Raw genomic sequence first — 23,754 nt, forward strand, 5'->3', positions numbered from 1 at the left:
CCTGGATTGTGAGCAAATGCCACCACCCGAGTCATCTCATACTGCCGCCTCTGTGCTTTAGTGTCTGATGCCGACAGGCTGCTGACCAAGTATCGGTACTTAATGAGTTGGGAGGTAGACTAGGTTGTTCCTTACTTCTTTATGTTGATGCTAGCTTTTGTGCTGATTGAATTAAAATGGTAAAGTAAAATGGAATAATTTTTAATGTGATGAGGCGTGCAATTAATCAAAATTAATGGAGCAGAGTTTCCAAAATATGAGTCGAGATCTTACACATAAACACATGTTGTGAACAGTAGAAAGACCCTCCCTGCCTGCTTGACGCCCATGCCTTTCAAACTCCAAACCTCCTACTTGTAACCAAGGCTTATGAAATTTCTTTTTTTTTTTCAACTATTTTTATCCATGAGTGCAGAACAAGTACATGTCCATGGGTTAATATACTATCATCATAACTCAAGAAGTTTTAAAAGACAGAAAAAGTCACAGAGGAGAATTGGTTTGGGATGGAGAGTTAAACATTGTAATATAGTGGAGTAAATGCAGGCTGACCAGGAAGTATGTTGCCCCATGACATATAAACGCAATTAAATTCATGTAAAGCTGACGTTCCCTTTGAGAATCTCAGAAAGGCTGACTGTATGAGTGAAAGGTGTAATTTGGTGTATAGAGGCAAGGAGGTAGACATTGTTTTTATCCATCATTTCATACAAGTCATTTGTCCCTATTGTAAATGTAAGTAAACTTATATGAAGCAGAAGAAGAAATAATGTTTATTGTGATTCTAGTGAAAGTTATCAGCCGATATTCCCAACTGAACTTTATATCTAATTCTGTGTGAGAGTCTAGGAACTAGTCTTATGCAGGACAGACATTGGAAAAGAAGAGTACTAAATAATAACAGGCTCTTTACCCAGTTTAGGTTGTCAGTGTACCCCTTTTGTCTTTACAAACTGTATGTGGACAATGCGAAGGTTCATGCAGGGTAAGCGCTCCCCGCCGTGCTCCACCTTGGCGCCATGGCAATTACATTACCTTTTTATCAGTAAGACAGCTAAATATATTACGTAAATAGTGATGGCATAGCAAGAGAGACCTTTAAAGGTTAACAGTGCTAAATAGTTAACCTATAAACCTGGAGGGCATGTTGCTATTGATTGGAATTTTGTGTGAGTCCACACAAATGATTCCCTGTATTGGTATCCACAGCTTTAAAAAAAAGTTTTACCAGTTTAGAGATCATACACATATTATACATATACAAAACATAAACCGATATTTCTGATAAATTTAGACAATATTGAAACGATTCACAGTCTGCTGTGTCCTGATTTCTTCAGACTTTTGGGAAGACGGGACTTAGTGTCTGTTTGAAACTCATTTAATTTGCCCACTTGGTCAACTTGTTGTTGGGTAGATTGTGTTTTCTTTTTTCTTTTTTTGTTTTCTGGATTCAGTTTACTGTGTTTTCCTCCTCTTGTGTTCCTGTGCTGCCTTTCCCTCATCTACCCAGCTACACAGCTGCCCTGCATCAGCCTTGTTAGTCCTTCCTGCTCCTCAGTCTCTCCCAGCCAATCAGCTCCCTGCCTGTTCTCCTGCCTCTTCTCCTCATCTCCCTCACCTGAGCTCCTCAGCCCTTTTTCTCCAGCTGCACTTCATCCCCTCATCAGTCTAGTTTATATTTAAGTCCTGGTTTTCAGTTCAGTCTTTGTTGGATTCTTGGTTTGTTTGTGTGATGCTCAGTTACTGTGTCCTTGGAATAGAGAGTGATCTTTTTGAGTTCCTCTTGCTTGCTGTCTCCTGCATTTGCGTACACCTGCTTGAAAATACAAATTCAATTCAATCAATTTTCAACCCAGATGCCACAAAAAATGTTGGCATTGTACATTTCTGCAAACCACAGATACATGGTTTCATCCACCGAAAGATCAATGTTTCTGAGGCGATGGAGTTTAGATGTGATGTGCATGAGTCTCTCATCAGTAGGAGAAGAGGGCAGTGTGTGGTGTGAGATCTATGCAACATGACTGCTAAGCAACTAAGCAACTGACTGCTATTAGACCACTGCCACATTCTCACAAGATAAACCAACTGAATGCCAAACATTATAGCTGGTAATAGCCCATTTAAAACAACTTCAGTTAGTTCCGTTTAAAAATAGCTCGACAATACTTTTGTTGGTACTCTTAGCTGGAGGTAGGGCTTATAAACGCTTCCTTTTTATTTTATTTTATTTTATTTTTTAGCAATTTTCACAGTTAATTAGCCAGAGAAACTGTGGCTCTGTTTTGTCTTTAAGATATAATTTTATATACTTCAGTCTGTGCAGAACTGTCTTTCCTTGTTTTGTTTCTACCTTGTTCTGTCTGAACAGACTGCAATCATCTTTCCCGTCTCTCTCTGTCTTAGTCTGTCTGTGTGAGTGGCGACAAGTGTCTCCACCTTTTTGTAATGAAAGGCTGCATGACGGAGAGCAGCGAGGAGCATCAGAGAACACCTGTAGAAAAGCAGACAGTCTCAGCCAGGACAGCAGTGTTAATAAAGAGGAAAATTAACATCCATGCCAAAATAAAAATGTGTTTGGCAGGGATGGAGGTAGGGTGAGGATTTAAGAGCCAGCATTTGAAGTGTGCACGTATTTGCACAGACAGCATTTCTGGATATAATCTGAAGTGGCGAACACATTTTTTTATGTACAATAATGTAAGAAACCACACCAGGCCAGATCATATGTCTTAAATTTCCTATCTTTAAAACAACAGCCAGCAGGTTTCCCACCATTTATTTGTACAACAAACACATACCTACACACACCCACTCTCGCTTCATTTGCTCTCTTGTCGCTGCCTGGCAGCAGGGACAGTTTACTGCTCCTTGGGCTCTTTTATCAAATGATTCATGCCTCTTGGATGGGATGGCACTCCAAATGTGCTTTGATTGAGGCAATAAAGCCCAAGGCTTTTGAACTGCTTTGACAAGTCCTGATTTGTCCAAGTTGAACGCAAATGTGACTGAGCTTGGCTGCAGGACCACGGCAAAACATTTAATGCCATTTAAAGCTTTTTTTGTTTGTTTTTTTTGTTTCGTCCCATGTCATCCTCAATTCAGTCTCTACAAACCTCATTCTGAGTGAAGCAGTAAAATTTGGAGAGATGACGGTTACAAGAATTGATGCAACAAGGATTGAAAAGATTGAGTTTTGCTTTCGGCATAATAATAATATAATCATACATAATCACATGAAGTTTACTGCCAGGTGTGTTGTGGGAATGCAGACGCAGTGCAGGATTTTTGGCACGCTAACAATGTGATGTATATCTCTGATGAAACATAGCATGAGAAGACAAAAAGGAAGTGTTTGCATACTTCACTGCAAGCCACTAAATACAGGGTGACACTTTGGAAATAGTTTGAACAATTGTTGGCCTCTTGTGTCATGGTCACCATAAACCTTTAAGACAGTTTTAAGTAGGTTTTTAAATGTTGTGCTGCTTTAAGCATCCTAGATATATTCAAATATCAGACCTTTATTTACTCATCAGAGCTTGCAAAGTGCTTTTTAAACTCTCTAGTGTGACTGGTTGATCCATGTATTTTTCAAAGATTGGAAATATAGCCTCAGGCGTTAAAACTTATTAATGTCCTGTTCATCTGTTTGGTAGAGCACATTTTGAGTCACTATATCTTGTGGAAAATGTGTTGAATTCCACTCTACCTGATTGAGCCATCTCTACTATTTAGTTTGGGTATGTTATGCTAAAGAAATCCTCTAGATTTCACTGTTTCTTTAAAAAGGCTCCCTTCTCAACTTGCCTCCTACAGGAAGTTAGTAACAAAAAAATCACAGTTGTTTCTTTTTGCATCTGAAGTGTCGAGGAACATCTGAGAAAAGTTTTTTTTTACATTTTCTTCAACTGCCCTCCTAAGATCATTGATAGTGATGACTGGTAGTTCTAATTAAAGTAGATTAAATCTGTGAACTAGCTGATTATATGGTTTTATTTAATGTGTTTTAAGACATAGCATCCATAAGTTCAGGCAATGTTTTTCCTATTCAGTGCTGATAAGATAATAAAAAGATCAAACAGTGCAGGATGGTGTTAAATAAAGGTGGTTGAAATGTGTTTGTTAATTGCCAATTAAGTCTTGTCCTTCAGTGATGGTGAAAGCTTCCCAACCAGATCAAACACACTACAATAGCCTTCACTTCATGTCTCCCTGACTCTTATCAAACTGATTCCCTAAAACAGGTCTGTGCAAAGAGATATGGGTACAGTGAAGGTTAAGCAAATCAAACAGCAAAACACACCTGTCAGTCACTTTAAGTAAGCAAACAATATGTGTTTCAATTTAAAAATATTTTTTGGGAAATACATTCACTGTTTTAAATTTCAGTTTTCGTCTTCAGCACTGAAGCCACAGTTGAAAACAAATCTACTGAAGCTGGCCAGTCGTTGTAACTGGGAGGGCTGAACAGAGACTGGTTTGCAGTCAGCCTAATTGCCATTTTGGTCAGTGTAATTATTGTTGTCAGCAAACACACTTGCGAGCTGGCAAGTCTTTGAATTGCTGATCTGCAGAGGGGAGGAGAGGTAAACATTACCTGAGCCTGCAGCCTCCCTGCAACTAGGAAGTGAAGTCACACTGCCGCAGGGAAACATCAGTTTATAAATATAGACACAAGTAATGCAAATACTAAATATTCATTTTTTAAGCTTTCAATTAAATGTCCAGTGTGTAGGATTTAATGGTAAATATTGGCATGGAATATAGTATAATAAGTATGTTTTCTGTAGTGTATACTCACCTGAAAATAAGAATCGTGTTTTTGTTACATTACAATGAGACAATTTTATCTACAGAGGGAGTGGGTGCTTGTCTTTGAAGATCGCCATGTTAACCTGTCATGTTTCTACAGCAGCCTGGAATGGACAAACCAAACACTAGATCTAGATAGGGCCACTTGCATTTTCATGTCAACCACCATACCCATTCCCTGACAGACGCATCTTAAAAAAGTTTTTTTGTTTTTTTTTTGCTGGTTTAATTGTCTTCTGGTTAAAACCTCCTGAGCATCTGGATCATAGAATATCACAGTGTCAGCTAATTCTGCAGCTGACATCTTCATGAGAGAGCAAAAACTTTTAAAGGACTTTCACAAAAGACAGTGTGGGTTTGAGGAATGACATACATCAGTTTTCCATGTGACTGAAGGTTGCAGCTACCTAAAGTTTTAGGGAGTCAGTAGAAAACATAAATAAGGAGGCACTTCATGTAAAATGGAAGTGTACCAGTGTCCCATTCTACGGTTGTACAGAGAAGACAAACCCACTTTCTCGTACAAACTGCAATGATGTTGCAATGACGGAAACCTGAATTAGAGACAAATCTCGAAGAACGGTACACTGCGCATTTTCGAATATGATGAATTTGCATGCATGTATGAAATGTCTCCATAATTGATTGCTGAAAAAAGTGTTGAATCAGTTGTTTTCCTCGCACCTAAAGAGAAGCAGCATTTGTTTCTATATTCTATTTTACACACTTTTTTCTTTAAAGGCCAAAGTTATTCCAAAGACTCTGTAATGGTGGAGAATTGTATTGTCCTGTCTTGGCCCAAGTACTTTTTGTGCGGCTTTACATTCTGCCAAGGGTTGGAAATCTACACCCCGTGCTTTGTTAAACTTCCTCCAGGCCCTTAACAGCAACTAATATGAGAAACTACAGGGAGGTCCTTCATTTGTTCATTTCTTATTTTGTATTGCCATTTGAGGTGCCTCAACATGTCTGTCAATAAAACAATGAGGTGAACTGAGTGTGTTTAAAGCCTTCCTTTAACAGATTCAGTAATTCAACATTCGACCAAGACAGGACTGATTTGCGATTATATTATACAAAACGCTCCTTTATTTCAGCTTGATGCGTACCTGTTGCTGAAGCATGCGAGGAGGAGCGTAATAAGCCCCCACTCCATCAACAAGCGTGAGGCACCGGCGCAAGATTGTTCACATTGTAAGATCTGTGGCCTTTCATGCTTGGTGGAGTTACTTAGTGGCTTGAAGCGGTGAAGGAGGATGAGGGAGGGGGGTGAAGCAATTAGTGTGTGAAATAGATATCCTCTGCTTTTCCAGCAGCCAGCCCTGAGTACAAAGTGTTAGTCTGTCAGCAGTACCTTGACAAGAAGAGAGTGCTCGGCTCGCTGTTGTTTGTGCTTGCCTGGCGACCATCTTGTCTGATTATATGCTGCAGAGACAGGAGGGGGGCTCTGTGCTCGCTGTGTCATTTCTCTCTGGTGACTCAGAGCTTTGAGGAATCTGTAACATTTGGCACCTGAGTTGTTTTTTTACTCGTGGTTTTACCATTAACACTTCCTCGTACAGCAGCACCAACAAACTCAACAACAGAGCAATTACTTTTTGTGACATTTACAATATTAGTGTTTATTAAGAAAGTTGAAATGTAAATTTTATTTTTGTTTTTAGGCATGGTTTACACAGATCCAGATGTTTGTGATTTTGGCTCTGAATGTGATGTGTTTGAACAGACTGGTGGCATGTAGAGATTATCGCCTCAGTGGGGGAACAGTCACAGAATCTCATCTGTAAAATACAATTATGTGATAAATAAATATGTTTTCTCTGTTATTTTATCAAATTCTCTTCACAAATTGTGCCTGTGTCAAAAAATATTTACAGTGGTTACAGCAGTTTATTTACAGTGTAGGCAAGAGAAGTGTTAAAGTTTTTAACAAATCTTAAATTCTACATCCAAAACAGTTTGCTATCTGTTTTAATATAAAACATTGTTAATATACTTAAAAGTGTGTACAAAGAAGTGCAGCTTCATAAATATTGTGACAAATTTAAGAAGGGAAAGAAACATACATTCATCATTAAGAAATTAAACAACAAAAATGCTTTTAAGTAACAAGGCTGGGTACACCTTTGATATGGTTGTGCTAAGGGAATATTCTCTGCTCCTTTAGGGGCAAAAACACCTAAAAGTCGCGAAACCCAGCTGTCAACAGTGATGGACTATATAGTTTGTGCATACACCGCTACAGTTTTATGCCTTGCATGATTTATCATTTCATTTGAGTCACAGATGTGAGCATCCATTAGTTTTTCAGAAACCCAGGAGATTATTTAGAAAGTGCAGCTGCTTTTGACGGTAGTTACACAATACTGAAAGATTCTTTGGTCCTTCTGAATTAAAAAAAACCTTGTTTACTGTACAAAAAATGTCTCAAGTTGTGATTAATTTCACAATGTTTAAAGTATAAAATATACAAAAGCTAGAAACAATTCCTCGTGTTTGTATATGCCTCCGTGAACCAGCCATGACTGTTGACAATGCTTCAGATATGGCTGTTGCTGCAAAAAGCTCAATTCTAAGACATGGGTACATCACATACATCTTCCCCCCAGCAGCACAGAAGATCTTCACAGTGTCACCAATTCGGTATCTGACCAAATGTCTCCCCTTCTATTCCTGAGATATGACACAGAAAAATGGCTGGAAAACGCTATGATGTCACAATGAAGTTGACATTTGACTTTTCATCCTTTTTTTTTTTGTGGTCCCAGTAACCTTTGACCACTAAATTCTAATCAGTTCACTCTTGAGTCCAAATGGACATTTGTGCCAAATTTGAAGATATTCCCTCAATGATTTCTTGAGTTATTGTCTTCATGAAAATGGGACTGACTGACACATAACCCAAAAGCATAATGATGGAAAATAATATTGTGCATAACTACCCACAATAACTTATATTCATTTCTTATAAATAGAGAAATGAGGTATTTCTTTTCCAGCTATGATCTCTGTTTTTGATTGAGGAAATACCTTCAATACTGAAAAAAAAACAAATTGATTAATTCTTGATAAATTCTCAGAGTCCAAAGTGACAACCGCAACTTTTTAGTCTAAAACCTAAAGATATTCAGTATCATATACTATACAGTCATATTTGGCAAAGAAAAACAGAGAAACCTTAGATTAAACCTACTGAAACCAATGCTCAGAATAATCACTAAAACAAATAGTTTACTAGGAATTATTGCTGACTATTTTCTGTCAATCGACTACTTGTTGCAGCTCCAGTTAAATGACCTTCTTGTGTCATAAAAGTGCGCCAAGAATTTAGTTTTCAATGCTTAGCTCTGTGACTTAAATGTAATGATAACTCATGCCAGGCACAGACTGAGGTTAGTGCATACAGAACAATAAATTGCAGGGTCAGCTGGATTATTCAAACGTCTGTGTCCAGCGGAGGAGGGAAGTCGAGACACGGTGACAGCGAGTCCTGACTGTGTGTGGAGCTAATCCCAGTGTCTGAGTCTGTGTCTGTAACGTCTAGAGGGGACAGGCTGTGTTTGAGTTTCACTGTCTGTGAAACACTGCACAGTGTCTCACTTTTCAAAGGGACAGGACTGGACTTCTCCTCTTCTTCCCCGTCCCCAATTTGCAATGAGCTCAGCTGGGCAGCCAGCTGCCAGCACTCCTGATCCTTGGAGACCAGCGTAGCATCGTAGTACTTTAGCTGCTTGTCTATTTCTGCCGCTTGGCTGTGAAGGGACACGCCAGTGAAGAGGCTGTGTTTCACTTCATCCTGCAACCTCTCCAGTTCAGCAGTGTAGAATGATTCGTTCGTCTCCAAGGGGATCCAGGAAGCAGCGGTGGCTCCTTCCTGTTCACTGTCCGCATATTGGCTCAGAGGGAAGTTGGCCCTTCTCAGCTCAGCGTCAATGTCCCGGGACAGCTGGAGGATAAGCTCCTGATGCCTCTGAACCTGCAGCTCAAGCTGTTCGACTCCATCACTGGTGTACAGGTACTTCTGCAGCTGCTCATCGCTGTGGGCCTCCAAACTCTGAGCTAGTGAACTCTCAGCCTCCGCTTCTTTCTGCAATTGCATCTCAAACTGCTCGATGTCGAAATCTAGCTCCCTCATACGCTGGATCTGCTCCCGGATGGTGTGGTCCTGGTTGAGAATAAGCTGCACCATCCGGTCGACCTCTTCAGCACCTTGGGAGCTCTTACTCTCCTTGTGAAGCTTTTCCAGCTTCCGGAAAGCTTTCTTCACCATGCGCTTCTGCCTTTCTACCGGCAGCGACTGGGTAGACTGAGTACGACCATGTTCCCATCGCTTTGGCTTAGCCCCCTTGGACTTCCCACCTTTCTTGGTGGGTTGAGGCACAAAATCGCTGGTTTTGACAAGAGTGAACTGGATGAAAGGTCTCTGGTCACCCCAGGCATACCAGAGTCTCAGGATTCTGGTCAGAGGAGGCAAGGCTCTCTCAAAACCCTTCCACCGCTCCACAAGACAGAAGTCTTTGGGTTCCCCATGCAGGAGCCGCTTGCTCTCTGGTACTGACTTGTGATCCTCCAGCAACGCCTGAATCATATCTGCACATGTTGTGTGCTTTGTTACTCCACAGACGACCTTCTCCTCATTGCAGACTGTAACCTGAATCTCCTTCCCTTCCACAGGCTCGGCATCTTTTGTCCTGAGAAAGAGACAGAAAAACAAAGCTTAAACGGCCATTATGAATCTGGAATGAAACAGTCCTAACCCCTTATCATAACACAGATATCCACAACACACAGAATTACCAACTTTTTTACAGACAAACAATTAAATTTATTTAATTGCTTATCAAAATTATATTTGTTGATATGGCTCCGGTAACTGTAATGTTGCTCTGATAGTCAGGTGGTCACTCACTCTGGTCCAGACTGGTATATCAATTACTTTTGTATGGACTCCCATAAGATTTTGTCAGAATGATTGCCATAAAATGTAGTACAAATATTTTTTGTTCACCATCATTTGGTCCTTTTCATCGAGCGCCATCATCTGATCAAAATGTCAATTTGCCAGATTCTTGGGTTTTATTACCTAATGGCTCAAAAACTGACATTTCCATCAGCCTGAACTGTACTTTGTGTTTTGTGCTAATAAGCAAATGTTAGCATGCCAACAAGCTCTACAAGGATGGTAAACATGGTACATGTTAATTATGCCAAACATCACTATGTTAGCATGACCACTAGACTTTAGCATTTAGTTGAAAACAGACAGTAGTTTTCCTGTAGATCAGACCTATTGAAGTCAGATCAGTTCTGTTAATGAATGAATACAATTAAAAATGCAAAAAATAAAAAAAAGCATGCAAATTGCTACAATAAATCTTTCAAATCAGCAGAGTGCTCCTGTGAATTCAGCCTAATTGACTCTCAACCCCGCAATCCACCTGTAAGTTTGTAAGTCACGCGTTTTTTAGCCTACCATACATCATAGCCAGAAACTAAAAACAGAAATTTGTGTCAGATTTTTACAATTTAAATGGTTATGTTAGTAACAAAGGTGGTGTTCATTTGTGAAGATTATCTCGCAGAAAGAAATGTTTGAGTATCATAAATTTTATTTTCTGCCATAAGCCAAAATCCAATGATAATTCCCTTAGCCTTCTACAAGGGAACCAGGGCTGTGCTAATTTCTGCCTCAGCCGACTAAAAAATGTCATCCCTGCAGCACCATTGGGAAGATGTATATAACTTTCTCTCCCCACATTAGCTTGGTGGAAGGTATCACGTGATTTAAAGTCAAAAGCAACAAGTTTAAGAAAATTCACAAGTCATTGTGTTAAAGTCCAAGTCAAGTTCCAAGTTTTTTTGATTTTATATCAAATTTTAAGTCATCATGCTGGTAACTTGACTCCAAGTCACGTGGCTCCACACCTCTGATGATTTTTTTGAAAAATTTAATTTAGAGAAAGTTATGTTAAAATGCTTCACAGGTGGTGTCTGTGGCTCAGGAGGGGCCATTTACTAATCAGAGGATCTGTGGTTTGAGTCCTTGCTCCTGCACTCTGCATGTCAAAAGTGTCTTTGGGCAAGAAACTGTGTGTATGTGTGAATACATTCCTGATGAGCAGGTGGTACCTTGTATGGTAGCCTCGATCACCACTGTTTGAGTGGTGCTTGAGTTGTAAAGCGCTTTGAGTGGTCTTGAAGACCTGCAAAGAGCTCTATAAATGCAGTCCATTCAAGTTTTACACCAGCAGTTACAGAGTTGCAGTTTTAAGAACATACTACTACTCTCCTGCTTGTGCTTCTGAAGTCCTTTCACTATTCCAAGCAGTATATTTTCTTTAAAAGACCGTACATTGATGGTTTTCCATTAGGTCAATGAGCAGAAAACTACATTCGCTCATTTTGTGCTCCCTGCCTTGATTCTATTAGACTGTTACTCACCATCTTACTCATCACAGATGATCACTTAATGGCTTAGTTCTGAGCTATTTAACCCCAAGGCCCTCATTACCTTTTCGTCTGGACCGTAAAACTTGCTCAAAAATTGACCTCTGATGGGCTGGCGATATCAATCTTTTACATGCTTAATGGACCAACCGGTAATATCCAGGACCTAATATCCAGTCGTTAAATGATAGGCACTGGCAATGCAGACATCCACAACATGGACAAGTAATCAAATAAGTAGATAACATTGCCAGACATTTCTAAATTTGATTTCAAGATAAAGAATGATGTATCATGTTATTATTTATATGAAAGATTAAATGTTTGCAATCTTCTGCAATTCGTGTGATTAATTACATTTTTGCTGATGTACTGTAGCTGGCTGCCAAGTTACTGTCTCAGCGAAATACTCATATTTAAAGTTAAAGTACTCTGTAAGCAAAAAACAAGAGACATATAATACTCCTGCAATTACACACAGTTCAATCTCAAAGACATCAGAGAAAGATAATCTATATAATATCACCAAGAGACAAAAACTAGAGCTCCTCCTTTACAGCAGTGAACTGCAGACTGATTGCAAAACCACAGACCAACATTCCTCCACCATCAAAATCAAACAGCAGTAATAAATCACAGCCGTGTGCTTGTAATCCTGGTTAATTTCATCTTCAGTCCAAAAAGAGATGTAAGATAGCAAGCTCTGACATCACTGAGGGAGTTTAGCTGCACACTCTAGCTGACACTTGTTCATGTTATCTGACATAGGTGGACAGAAACCACAAGGTTACAAATTGTGTGTAACCAATTGTTTTTCAAGAAGTATTTTCCTCAAAACATTTTTTTTCAGTTTCTATTTCAAAGACAAAGCAGCATTCAAGGATTAGTGCACATTAGATCAGGGTTTGCATAAGGTCCTTTGCATAAGAAGTATTTCACCAATAAAAAGAAGGCCCTCACATAAGACCAGGCCAAGCACTGGAAAATTGAAATCAAGAACTTGAATACTTTGATATCTTTTTAAGAATATTCTTATGTCATTGTCTCAATTGTGGTGCCCTCTCCTCTCTTCCCCGAATTCCCAGAGAGACATCAATCACATCATTAATGTTTAATAAGAAATTGTTTTATAAAATTAGTTTCTTCTTATAAAGTGCTTAAAAAAGAAAGTGATTGAAAAAGTACCTGAAAATCCTTGAATAACTGCACATTGGATGTATCTGCAGAACTGCTAAAACTAAACTTTTTGATTAAAATCAAACACTATTTGTGTTGAGTCTATCAAATGCTCTGTGTTGTTTTTTGGCCTTGGTACGCAGTAAAGGTTTCAGGTCTGTACCTTGCATCATGTAATTGCTGTGTATTTATCTGCGGAGATAACCTTGGCTGACTACAGCCCACATTCACCACCAATCAGCACAAGAGGCTGGACAGAAATACATAAACTCTGAGGATGATACAGATACTACCCGCCTGCATGCCAACACAAGTGAGATGTATTAAGACTTATCAAAATAGGAGACCTTTAAATGCTGCATTATCTCTGCTGATTTTAGAGTCTGATACTGCTGTGTTTTGATTCCCACACGGCATGAAAACACACAACTGGAGCATTGTGTAAACTGGCGCTGAATAAGGTCTCAGGAATGCGATACGTATGCAACAATGCGACAGGCTGGTTAATGGTTATGGAGACCCTTGGAGACGAGCGGGGCAAAGCAAATACCTGAGCTATGCACAAGCCAAACAAATCCAGAGTGCCTCGGGCAATCAAAGACAACAACCACGGCGACTTTGACCTTAGAGTTTCAGACTATCACCTACTCAGGAAACCCTGCAAAAACAGTGGGAGGACACAGTAAAGACCACACCTGTGAAATATAACAAAAACAACAGCTATGCAACACATCTTTATCTCAACAAATAGTAAATAACATTAGCTGTACAGTGCTGGAAATTCAAAAATAATTCAGCTTTCATTTTTAAGGTCATATTTTTGGTGTTGCTCTGCAGTGATTCCCAACCTGGGGATCTAAACCCCCTAAAAAGGTCACAAGATAAAACTGAATTGAAAAACTGGTTGAGTGATGATGACCAAAGAAGGACAGAAGAAAAAACAAACAAAAAATGTATTATGAAATATATTATTTTTAATGACCTTTTCTCTTTGACTTTTTCATGAAATAGCTGGATAGTTTTATCCAATAGGTTTTAATCAACAGTGTAGGCAGGGTAGTTGCGCTGGGGCCCTTTCATTAAGGGGGCCAATAGAGACATTTGGCCCTCGTTCAATATGTTGGGCAGAAAATGGGCCTTTGCGAGCAATTTAGATTGCCACCTTTGAAATATGCCTGTGTTTGAAGTAGAACTCACACTAATTAAAAAAAGGAGCCATTTGCTATATATGTCTTTGAATAAGCAAACTCATCTCCATTAGGGTTTTCTTTAAAAAAAAAAAAGTCAGTAGCAATTTTTGACAAAATGTTGCAAGATATATTCTATATAAACTATATGTAACCTATAACCTGCAGTGGTGTATTCGAAAAATATAAGTGCTCGAATACCGTTTTGAGGTGATCAGTAATTTAATTTTATTCTGATTACCACACCATTTAGACTGGCATACAGTTTTGCACTCTACTGTCCATCAAATGTGCAAAAGCTGTAGGTCTTAGTTACAGTGCAGATCAACAGATTTAGATTTTAAATACAAAAACATTTTTATAAAGTAAGCTATTGTGAATTGTGATAAATTAAACTGCAGAGTGGTGTATAAAGTCTTAAAAGTCTTTAATAGCATACTGACTGATATGCAGCATTTAAAAGCTGCCTTCACACACACAATGAAGGATCTTGAAAGAATAGGAAAAATATTAAAAGTAGAAACGGCCTTGTTCAAACCTTTGGAATCTGGATCAATATCACTTTTCTTGTGCTGCATTCAAATGCCTTTTGCAAGTATTAAATCAAGCAAGTATTAAGTAAAGATAATATAAATAAATATATAAAGAACATATGAGTAAACCTTTGAACCATCAGGTAATTTTCTTGTACTTTTTACTAATTTCTTGTTCATTTCAGGGTCATTTCCTCTTAAGTTGCTCATTGCCTTCTTCCCATGTTTTTAAAACAACTAGCCTATTTGCCCAGGTTTAAAAGGGTTAAAGGTGTCACGAGCCAAAAAGTTTTGGAACCATTGTTGTTCCGCACTGCAATAAATGAAAAACTAGAAGACACAATAAAGATCAGCAGAGAAGGGAAGACCTAAAAGGGAAAAGACAAGGAAAACATAATCAGTGCAGCAGAAATTTACTGAACATTTCCCAATACCCTGTTAAGCCTTCAGATATTTCCCACATGCACTAACACTGGCCTAAACATGCAAAAAAAACATGTGTCTTTGGTCACATCTGAACATACAGGTGAATAAACATGCTCTGCAGACAATTGGATATTTCAGAGAGGGTGACCCAAGCCCCTCAGCTGTTCAGGAAGAAGGTATAGCAAGACGGGGAAACACCTGTATTTGTCCTGGGCCACAATCACCCAACGCTCACACAACATCCTGCCACCACAGTTCAATGGACAGAGAGAGGAAGGGGAAAATGAGTTCTATAGCGGTCACTGCAGTCTGGTTTCAGCTAAACTAATGTGAAGTGTTGACAAATTGACAAATCTAGGCCTGTTTGAAACATTTAATGCCTCGCAGTTAGGGTTTTCAATGACACTTTTTCAAAACCATGTGTTCCAAAATAAAAAAAAAAAATCTAGTCATATTTTCATCCCAAGGCTCTCTCCAACAATAATGTGCTACTGTGTTTATTTAAAATAAATAATTAAATTAAAAGATCATCCTATGCTAGGGTTTTTTTTTCTTTTTGCTGTGTTATCAAAAGTTTATTTAACGTTTAAAATTCTGCCATTTTGACAAATCTGCTGAATTGTCCCAAATGTCGAAAATAAAGCCCATGTCCATGTTGAAATGCTGTAACATTTCTTAGATGCTGAGCTGCTTTGGGGACGAATATTATATCAGTGGTTGAATTAATATTTGATGGGATTATGCTAAATAGCCAAATGTTGAGTGGCACACAAATAAAACTTGGACATAATATTTCTGATACTGACATTTTACAGCTTGGAGTTTTCAGAGAATACCATTAGGCCTGGTTGTATCTGAGCAACAAAAACAGCTGTGATAGGCTGAGATGCACATCAATCAACAAAAAACAACCTAGCAGATTTTTCTCTAAGCTTCAGCACCTCTTCATAGGTTGTGCTTGTCACATTCAGAGCATCACTAAAACAGTAAACTACTATATGAAAAGATATAGTGGAGTTATAGCGAATTAAGTCATGCTCTGTCTGTGTTTTGTAATGTAGCTTCTTTGTGGTTTGTTGTGATAAAGCTGCACGTGCATGGAAATGCATTTGTGTATACCATTGGTTAGCTCACACTGCAACTTTGTACTGCTCTCATAAGGCAGTTACTGCTGATATTCAGATGGTGATGAAATGGAGGCGTAGTGCCCACTCTGGTCAACACTGTTACCTCTGTCACCACTGTTGTCACTGTGTAGTGCTGTTTATCAAGTTAGCATCGTTAGCTGTTAGCCATCTGCTCAGCCACCTCCATATAGAGAATTGAGTCCAGAACGCCTCATGCCCTTTAAATTTCACATAAAGCTCCTTTAAAGAAACATTTACTCACATAACTGCCAAAAAGACAAATTACATCTAGAACTCTTGGGAAAAAAAGATTGTATTTTAAGAAAGAGATAAGAATATTTTTTTTGCTCTTGAACTGTTGTAGTCAGTTTATTCAAGACTACAAAACTGTATAATTTTCAATTGTTATTTTCTAAGGACAAACATTTTGAACTAGTGGTATCAGTCTCTGGGAGTACCAAAATCCCTAACTCCCCTTAGTCAACTCCTTGCCAGGACAAACTGCATGCACCATTGGGCTGATTGCATCGCAGCTAATATGTTCATAAGGGCTGTCACTTTGGGTGCCATTTGATATTCATAGCTTGGGATTAAGCTTTGGCTCTAGACGCAACAAATGAGGGTGCCCTCAGCTTCTGATGGGAACATGCCAATAGATAGAAATTATGATGTATGATGATTAAAAGAAATATTCAAATATAAAGTGTTATAGTGTGGATGGATGTTGCGACTTACAGTATCAGAGGATGTGTTAGACCTCAACACTTCACACTTGGGTGAACCCAAGAAACCTGAGCACACCCGTTTGACCTCAGTTTGAACTCACAAGCTCAGATATCGAGTCAGACTTCAGACATGCAGGAGGAAACCACAGTTAAATTATATGAATTTTCAGCACAAGTTTCTGCGTGGGCCGATTACGTTACAGCTCCACCATGGTGGCATAGTTCTCTTCCATTGTAATACTCATAATGACAACCTTGAACAATTCCCTCTGTGTAATAAATTTGCAAGTGCAACAAGTTACCACAGAGGACTGCATGCTGGTGGTTTGAACATGTCGTAACAAATGACAGAATTATAGCTTTCTGTCTCAGCGTGTTTCCTCAGATCAATAGTGATGTGATAAGATGATGTTGATATTTCCTACAAAACATTTCAGCAGATACCGTATAACCTGCAAGCACCACTGGGCTTTACATTTCTTGCTATGGAGGTATTTTGATTAGTCTGTAGGTGATGAATTTATACTGTCGGTTTACTCTCACCATTTACCATTTGCACATTAACAAAAGTATGGGTCAAAATTGAAATTTTAGGCTGATGATGGCTTTATGGAAAGTTAATGGATCACTAAAGTTGTTAAAATTCATCCTGGGAGGGCCACTTTATCCCAGAACAATTTTCACTGTGGTATACAGTATATAGTGTAACAGTATAGGTGTGCGGTGCTAAGCTACACACCTAGTTTCCTTATAAAACAGAGAAATACAGCTGTACACCTTTTGAATTCAACTTTCTCTCAGTCCTAGCAAACAAACAAGGCTTAATTCATCAATCATCATAAAACACACTTCACTCACTCTTGACAGGAACCAACTAAACTCAGCCAAACCATCTTGGTTACTCTTGCTAGTAATCTAGTAAGTGCACTGATATCACCAGGTCTGGTTTGGACACAATAAATCCTTAATTCACAAAGTCTGACATAAATAAACACGTCATTATTCCCCACGGTTTCTCTCTGCCGTTGCTGGCTGCCAGCTGTTTACAGTACTGTAACTTATCCAAACACCACTACATGTTGCAGTGTCTTTTAGCTCAGCTGCCTGTTCCACTGTGCGGTGCATTACATACAATGAGTTTAAGAGAAAGAGGAGCACCTGTATTTATGACCATATTGAAAAGCATACCTTCAAGACTGATACTACCAAAGTCTAAAACCCACACAGACTAGTACAGAACATCAGGGATTAAAAAAAAATAATAATTCAAATATTTCTAAAAGAGGAGTGTATGTTTATGTGCATAGGATTAATTATTTTTTTACTGTGGTATTTAATTGAGTATTGAGAATTGTGAAATTTAATTGGTACTGGAATCAACTATTAAATATCTGGTATTGTGACAAGCCTAATCGGATAAGGAAGGTGTGTACAGAGTTCTCTGTGTCTGGTTTGTTTAATAGTAAAAATGTACACAGAGAATGCAGTGGAGCAGATACTGGACAGGGGACACTTCCTCTCTCTTATCTGAAAGAGGATGAGGGACCAGAGAGGAAAAAACATCACTTTTCTATCTGTGTATGTTGATCTCTGGGATGACTCCCATTCTGATAGGCATCTGTGAGCAGAGACACAACACACCCCTTCCCTTCTCTTCCCTTCCTGTGCCCCCCCAACCCCCCGATCTGTGAATCACTTAATGAGCTGTTGCTAAGTGAAAATAAATGAGTTATTCTCAACACAATTGCTCTTTTTTTTGGGTTTGTTGTGGCCTGAAAATTGGTATTAAGCGAAAAATGTTTTCACCTAATTGGTCCTGTGCACAATGCTGTCATGCTGCTGCATGGCTTTGGTCACACATGTCACTGGCTGGCAACCACTTAATTGAAAACCCTCTGAGGCCTGTACGTGCTGGTTCAATATAGGACACAGTTTGACGCACAGGACTCCCTGATGACGCACTGCGAATCTTTGATGATAACTAATATTAAAACAAATGTTGTCAGCTGTAATCAACACTGATTTATTCTTAATGTTAATCAAAGTTTTGATGTTTCAACTGACTTCAGCTCCACATCATCTTGTCATTCTTAAGCAACCAAGCAGCTCAGCACAAGTAAAAGCGAGTCTCTGAAATGAAGCGTTTGACATATCTATAGATCTAAACACTTGAGGTAATTATAGGTGCCACAATGGTAATTACTACACAACATGAAAAAAAAGACATTCACTGGAGACAGCCTCAGTCAGACTGTTTGAAGTTATCAAAGATAATTCATCTCGGCTCTGTGTGATTCTGCTGCGGGTGCCACTGTCAAAAAGTTTTACAGTAATTTAATATAAAAGCCAGCTTTATTTCTGAACTTAATCCAAACCCCTTCCCCTGAGTTGGTAAACTACTCTTAATAAGTAAAGCTAATGAAAGCAGTTCTTTACCCACAGTTAAAACCCTCCTGATCCCACATTTGGCAACATGAATCCTGTCTGCACCCTGTGAGGAATTGGTTCCTGACCTAGATACTCCAAGAGAGAAACTCTGTTTACCAAACTCTGCGCAACAAAAAGTTTTCAGCCAACAATCCAAACTGAATTTGAGGGGCGCTTGTGGCTCGGTGAATCTAATTTTCCCACTTTTTCAAAGCCAAGGCTGAACCCAGCTGCAGCCAGGGGCACATCAAACGGCCCAGCTAGCCACTCACGGAAATTGCTGGAGCAATTATACGAGTGTTGATGACAGGATCACTCTCGACCTAAAGTCAGAAGTTTCTTTGACTCCGGTGTCTCAGATGTATTAAAAGTTAACATCTGTAGTAATTACAGAGCAAGAGAAGGTGAAAGCTCATGGAAGTTAATGTACAGTGCAGTTTTGACAGAGAAGCACTAAGACAGAGAGGAATAATACCTCTCTCTCAGCTTCTTAAACCAGTTTCATTCAGTGGGAATGTCACATTGTGTGGCTTAAATATTACTATGGAGTAAAAAAAAGTTTTAAAGGTCACATCCTCCCTTCTGCTTCTGATGCACACATAAGCCCTTATTAAACAGAGATTGCGCTATAGAGCCACAACGAGATACCTTTTTTAGGACGCCTTTTAATTTTTTCACAGAACCAAACAATAGTAACATTGTCCTGTGTGCTCCTGTGTGTGATTTTAGATAGCATGCTGGCATTGCAGAGGCAAATGAGGCATGATGGGCGTGACGTTAAACACAGCAGTGTCGGCCTCTAGTGTGACATTAAACATTCGTTGGCAGTGCTTTTTAAACAATAATAAAGGCATAACATGGCAACAATAATTTACAGTCTCTGTTATCTGGCAGCTGATCTCAGCCTCTGAGCAGAGGAAGAGATCTGCTGCCAGATAATAGAGACTGTTATCTCATCAGACATTTTTGGCCGCTGTTCTTCTTCCTTTAGTTAGCTACTAACTTCTGCAAACTGTTTTTTTTCCTGCTGGCTTTCCCTTGACCTCGATATGGCGCTGTTACTACCTTCACTGCTGGCTCAACAGCAAGACAACTCGGTCCTTTCAGTCCATGCTTGCAATTTTTTATACAGAACAGCTAGGCGGCAAGATTACCACCTTGAACAAGCACACTCTCGTACAATCAAATTTAGGACCTTTACTCAAAGTGCAGTACTTAAGTGCAAATTTGAGGTACTTGTACTTCACTTGTTTAATCTCATGCCACTTTCTACCTCTACTCCTCTACACTATCGAGGGAAATACAGTACATTTGACTCCTGCTATTTAAAACCTAGTCACTTATCAAAAAAAAAAAAAAACGATTAGCAGATTGAAGAACAGAAAACCAATTACCAACTTTTTAAATATTTATCTTTTTCATAAAAAACATCTGCTGTCCTGTTCCTTTTATTATTCTAAGTAGATTTTCCTGAATGTACTCACACTGCAAAATCTAATAAATTGGGTTTACTTAAAAAATATGCAAACTCATTGCCTGTGAAAATTTAAGTAAAGTAAACTTGAGATTTTGAAGAAAGATAACTTGTTTATTGTAAGTGTGCAATACTTAGACTGAGTGGCTATGAGTGTGCAAAACTTAGTTATTGTGAGTGTACTTACATTTACTTAAGTTATATTGTCACTACAGGACTTTTACCTGTAACAGAGTATATTTACAATGTAATATTAGTATTTCTATACTTAAGTACAGGATCTGAATACTTCCTCCACCTCTGTTCATCAACAGTACTCCCACATACTGTATCTATGATGGCAACACAGTGCATTAAGATTTTCTAATGCTGCTGGTTGATGTTGCTTTAAAACAATACCTGCAGTATGTGTTATTAATGACACTAACACAAAATAAATAAAAACTAAAATAACCTTATATTCTTGATAAGTTTATAAAATGTAACTGTGTTTCTTAATGCTGTTTACCAGTGTCTTACCCTTGGTGTATTTGATGTCCCACAGTATCACCACGTTGCTTTTTATTTACTATGATTGCATTAAGACAGTAGTCTGCAATGTCCCTCCAATATAACTTGAATGCAGGATGTAAAAACAAAACCGCTTTAATGGTTTATTAATCTGCTTTGCCTCTTGTGCAGTTCACATAAATCCGATGCGCAGTCTGTGTTGTGCGTAATTATCCCTCCTCAACTTCCCAATGACCGAATTCAGAAAAAAAGAAAAAATCAACAACACACTCAACAGGTTTCACGTCAGCAAATCTCTCTATCTTTCTTATCAAATTACCTGTTTTTCTGTCGAGCCTTCAGGAAGTTTTTTCCAAACGGAGCCATGTCTCAGGAGCGCGCGGAAAACACACCAGCAATCCGAAAAAGTGTTACAGTCCCAGCATGGCAGGACGTCGGACACTTTGTGAAGTGTTTGAGAAAAGTTGAAGGGTGTTCCGACTGCAACTCTGTCCGTCCCATCCGAAAAACGGAGGGAGGTGTTTCCCAGACTTTACTCACACACTTCTCTTCCACCTGCAGGAACGAGCTGAGAAACCACCACCGAAAAAGAATAAAGGCGGAAAAAGTGCTTTAGGCTATTCAAACAAAGTCAGTGTTACGTGAAAACAGTAACACATTAGCAGTGCTGGAATGTAACTATTTACTTATGTACTGTTCTTAAGTACAAATATGAGGTACATGTACTTTACACGAGGTTCTTGTTTTTATGGCACTTTATACTTCTGTCATATTTCGGAGGGAAATATTGTGCTTTTTAATCCACTGCTTTATACAAAACTATAGTAACTTGTTACTTTATAGTTCAGATTTTTAAAAAAATTTTGTTTGCATAACAAAACATGAGCAAAAAAAAGATAAAATATTATGTTTAGCTAGAAAATACATTACACAGCACTTTATACAAACGATTTGTTAATTAAACAATTATCTGACTGACAAGAAAAATTAACCAGGAACTGTTTTGATACATTCTTTAGTCTACAATTATGAGTATTTTGGGTGTTTATTTTTTTCTTTATTTTCTGCATTGGGTACTTCTAATAGTTTTAGTACATTATTTTTTCCTGATTATGCTTACTTTTTACATAAGTAACAGTTTCAATGCAGGACTTTTAATTGTAACAAAATATTTTAACAAGTTGGTATTAGTACCTTTTACTTAGGTAGAGGAACTGAATACTTTATCCACCACAGCATGCTAAAAATCAAAATGAAAAATGAAATTAGGATATTCAGAAAAAAACGTACTGTATGTGCAAATATGATAAAATATTTTACACAGTATACCAAATATTGCTCATTTTATACTGTGCAGTATATAGCTCTGCATAATGTTTTTTCATTACTCTACAAATATACTACCTAAAAGTGAAGAGGCCAAACAAAGTAATGAAAAAAATGATTACAGTCTCTGTGAGCTGCAGTAGGCAGAGGGAAATGTAACCTCTTGAAGTTTGGTAAGTGGCTCTCCCTGCTGGATTCAAATGACAAAGATGAAATTCAGACATGAGAGGAATGCAGCCTGCTTTTGCTCCACGCTGTTTTTCAATGCTTGGAATATATTTCAAGCATCTTTTGCAGAACACACATGTTTTGAAGCTGTTTGAAATGGGATATTTACTTAATATCAAAAGGAGAGAATTCTCTGTGGGGACCAATTAGTGTGAATATCACACATAAAAATAATGCAGATTTACAGTGTACTGGCACGCCACGACTTACTTTGTGGATTTAAATCAAAGTGGATTTTATTGTATATGATAGCGTAGCCTCCTATAGCAGCACTACAACTTTAAGTTATTACTATTATTGGCATCTGAGTACAGGATGCCAGATTACTTTCCTTTGTGTTTAGTAATTAACAGCAATTGGAGATAATTTTAAGTAAAATGATTAGATGCTGATATGTAATAATCAATTATGTATGGCCTGACAAAGACAAAAAGAAGAACAATTGCCTCATGGGGATAAATAAAGCTTTTTTAATTGAATTTTAACAGTGAAGAGAGAAAAATGATTTAATTTTATCCTGGCAAAGTTTGCTACCAGTAGGAATGCTGCTAATATTCCATTTATATGACTTACATGATTAATTTTTATTCATAGGAAGTACACACTAAAGCAATAACACTTGAAGCAGGCAGTCCACAGAGCAGAATATGCTGTCAACGGTTGAGTCTCTGATGTAGTATTATTTTATGGAGATATGGCATAATGTTTATCCTTCTTTTTAGGTTTAAGTATTATTGAGTATCAGATATGGCAGCACATTCTCCATTTGTGTTTTCTTGAAGATCTGTTCACATTTCTCATCTTTCTGTTGCAATCAGAGAAATGCTCACCAGTGGTTCACAAAGCAGATCTGGGCATCAGCTGATCACAAAAATATGATCTAAAGTTCCAGAATGGATACTTAATGATTGTGGGGTAAAATTTCTTAAATGGCGGCTTATTTCCAAAAAACACTTTATTTAAGAGCATCAATAATAGATCAAGGATAAAAAGAAGTACATTTTAGACAAACTGATGATGTATTATTTCTTCTGTACTTAGAAGTTTAAAAATGATTAGAACTCGACTTTTACACATGAATACATTTTCTAGACATAACTGGCAACTTTTCACTATGATTCATGACTTTAGTAAGTGCTTAAGTTGTCATTCTCAGCAATCACCTGTTGCTTTGAAAAGACATATAATTTGCAAAAAGCAAACGTGTGATAAAGCCCATCTTCTCCAAATAGAGAAAGAAAGATTGAATGTTTGTCATGCATCCTCCCACGTCGCCCCTGCATGCCATCCCTGGTAGACAAGTGCAGCACAAACCTCAGACTGTGTGCATTCATGAGGTGAATAAACCAA

At 38.3% G+C, this 23,754-nt stretch overlaps 1 protein-coding gene across 1 annotated transcript; it reads right to left on the reverse strand.

Moving 5' to 3' along the window:
- Window positions 1–8,069: 8,069 nt before the first annotated feature.
- Window positions 8,070–21,277, reverse strand: rassf9 (Ras association domain family member 9). Its single transcript, XM_042496728.1, has 2 exons — window positions 21,170–21,277; window positions 8,070–9,509 (listed from the first exon to the last, which is right to left on the reverse strand). The coding sequence occupies exons 1-2, from the start codon at window positions 21,214–21,216 to the stop codon at window positions 8,255–8,257; spliced, it is 1,302 nt and encodes a 433-aa protein (XP_042352662.1). The 5' UTR covers window positions 21,217–21,277; the 3' UTR covers window positions 8,070–8,254.
- Between the last annotated feature and the right edge of the window lie 2,477 nt (window positions 21,278–23,754).

This window comes from Plectropomus leopardus, chromosome 11 (assembly GCF_008729295.1).
Source record: "Plectropomus leopardus isolate mb chromosome 11, YSFRI_Pleo_2.0, whole genome shotgun sequence".
In the NCBI taxonomy this organism is placed as follows: Eukaryota; Metazoa; Chordata; class Actinopteri; order Perciformes; family Serranidae; genus Plectropomus; species Plectropomus leopardus.

What these genes read in the sequence shown, in the direction of transcription:
- rassf9 (XM_042496728.1), bottom strand. Translation starts at nt 21,216, where the DNA reads ATGGCTCCGTTTGGAAAAAACTTCCTGAAGGCTCGACAGAAAAACAG. An exon ending in AAGGCTCGACAGAAAAACAG is followed by an intron (nt 9,510 to 21,169) that starts GTAATTTGATAA and finishes TCTCTTTCTCAG; the next exon opens with GACAAAAGATGCCGAGCCTG.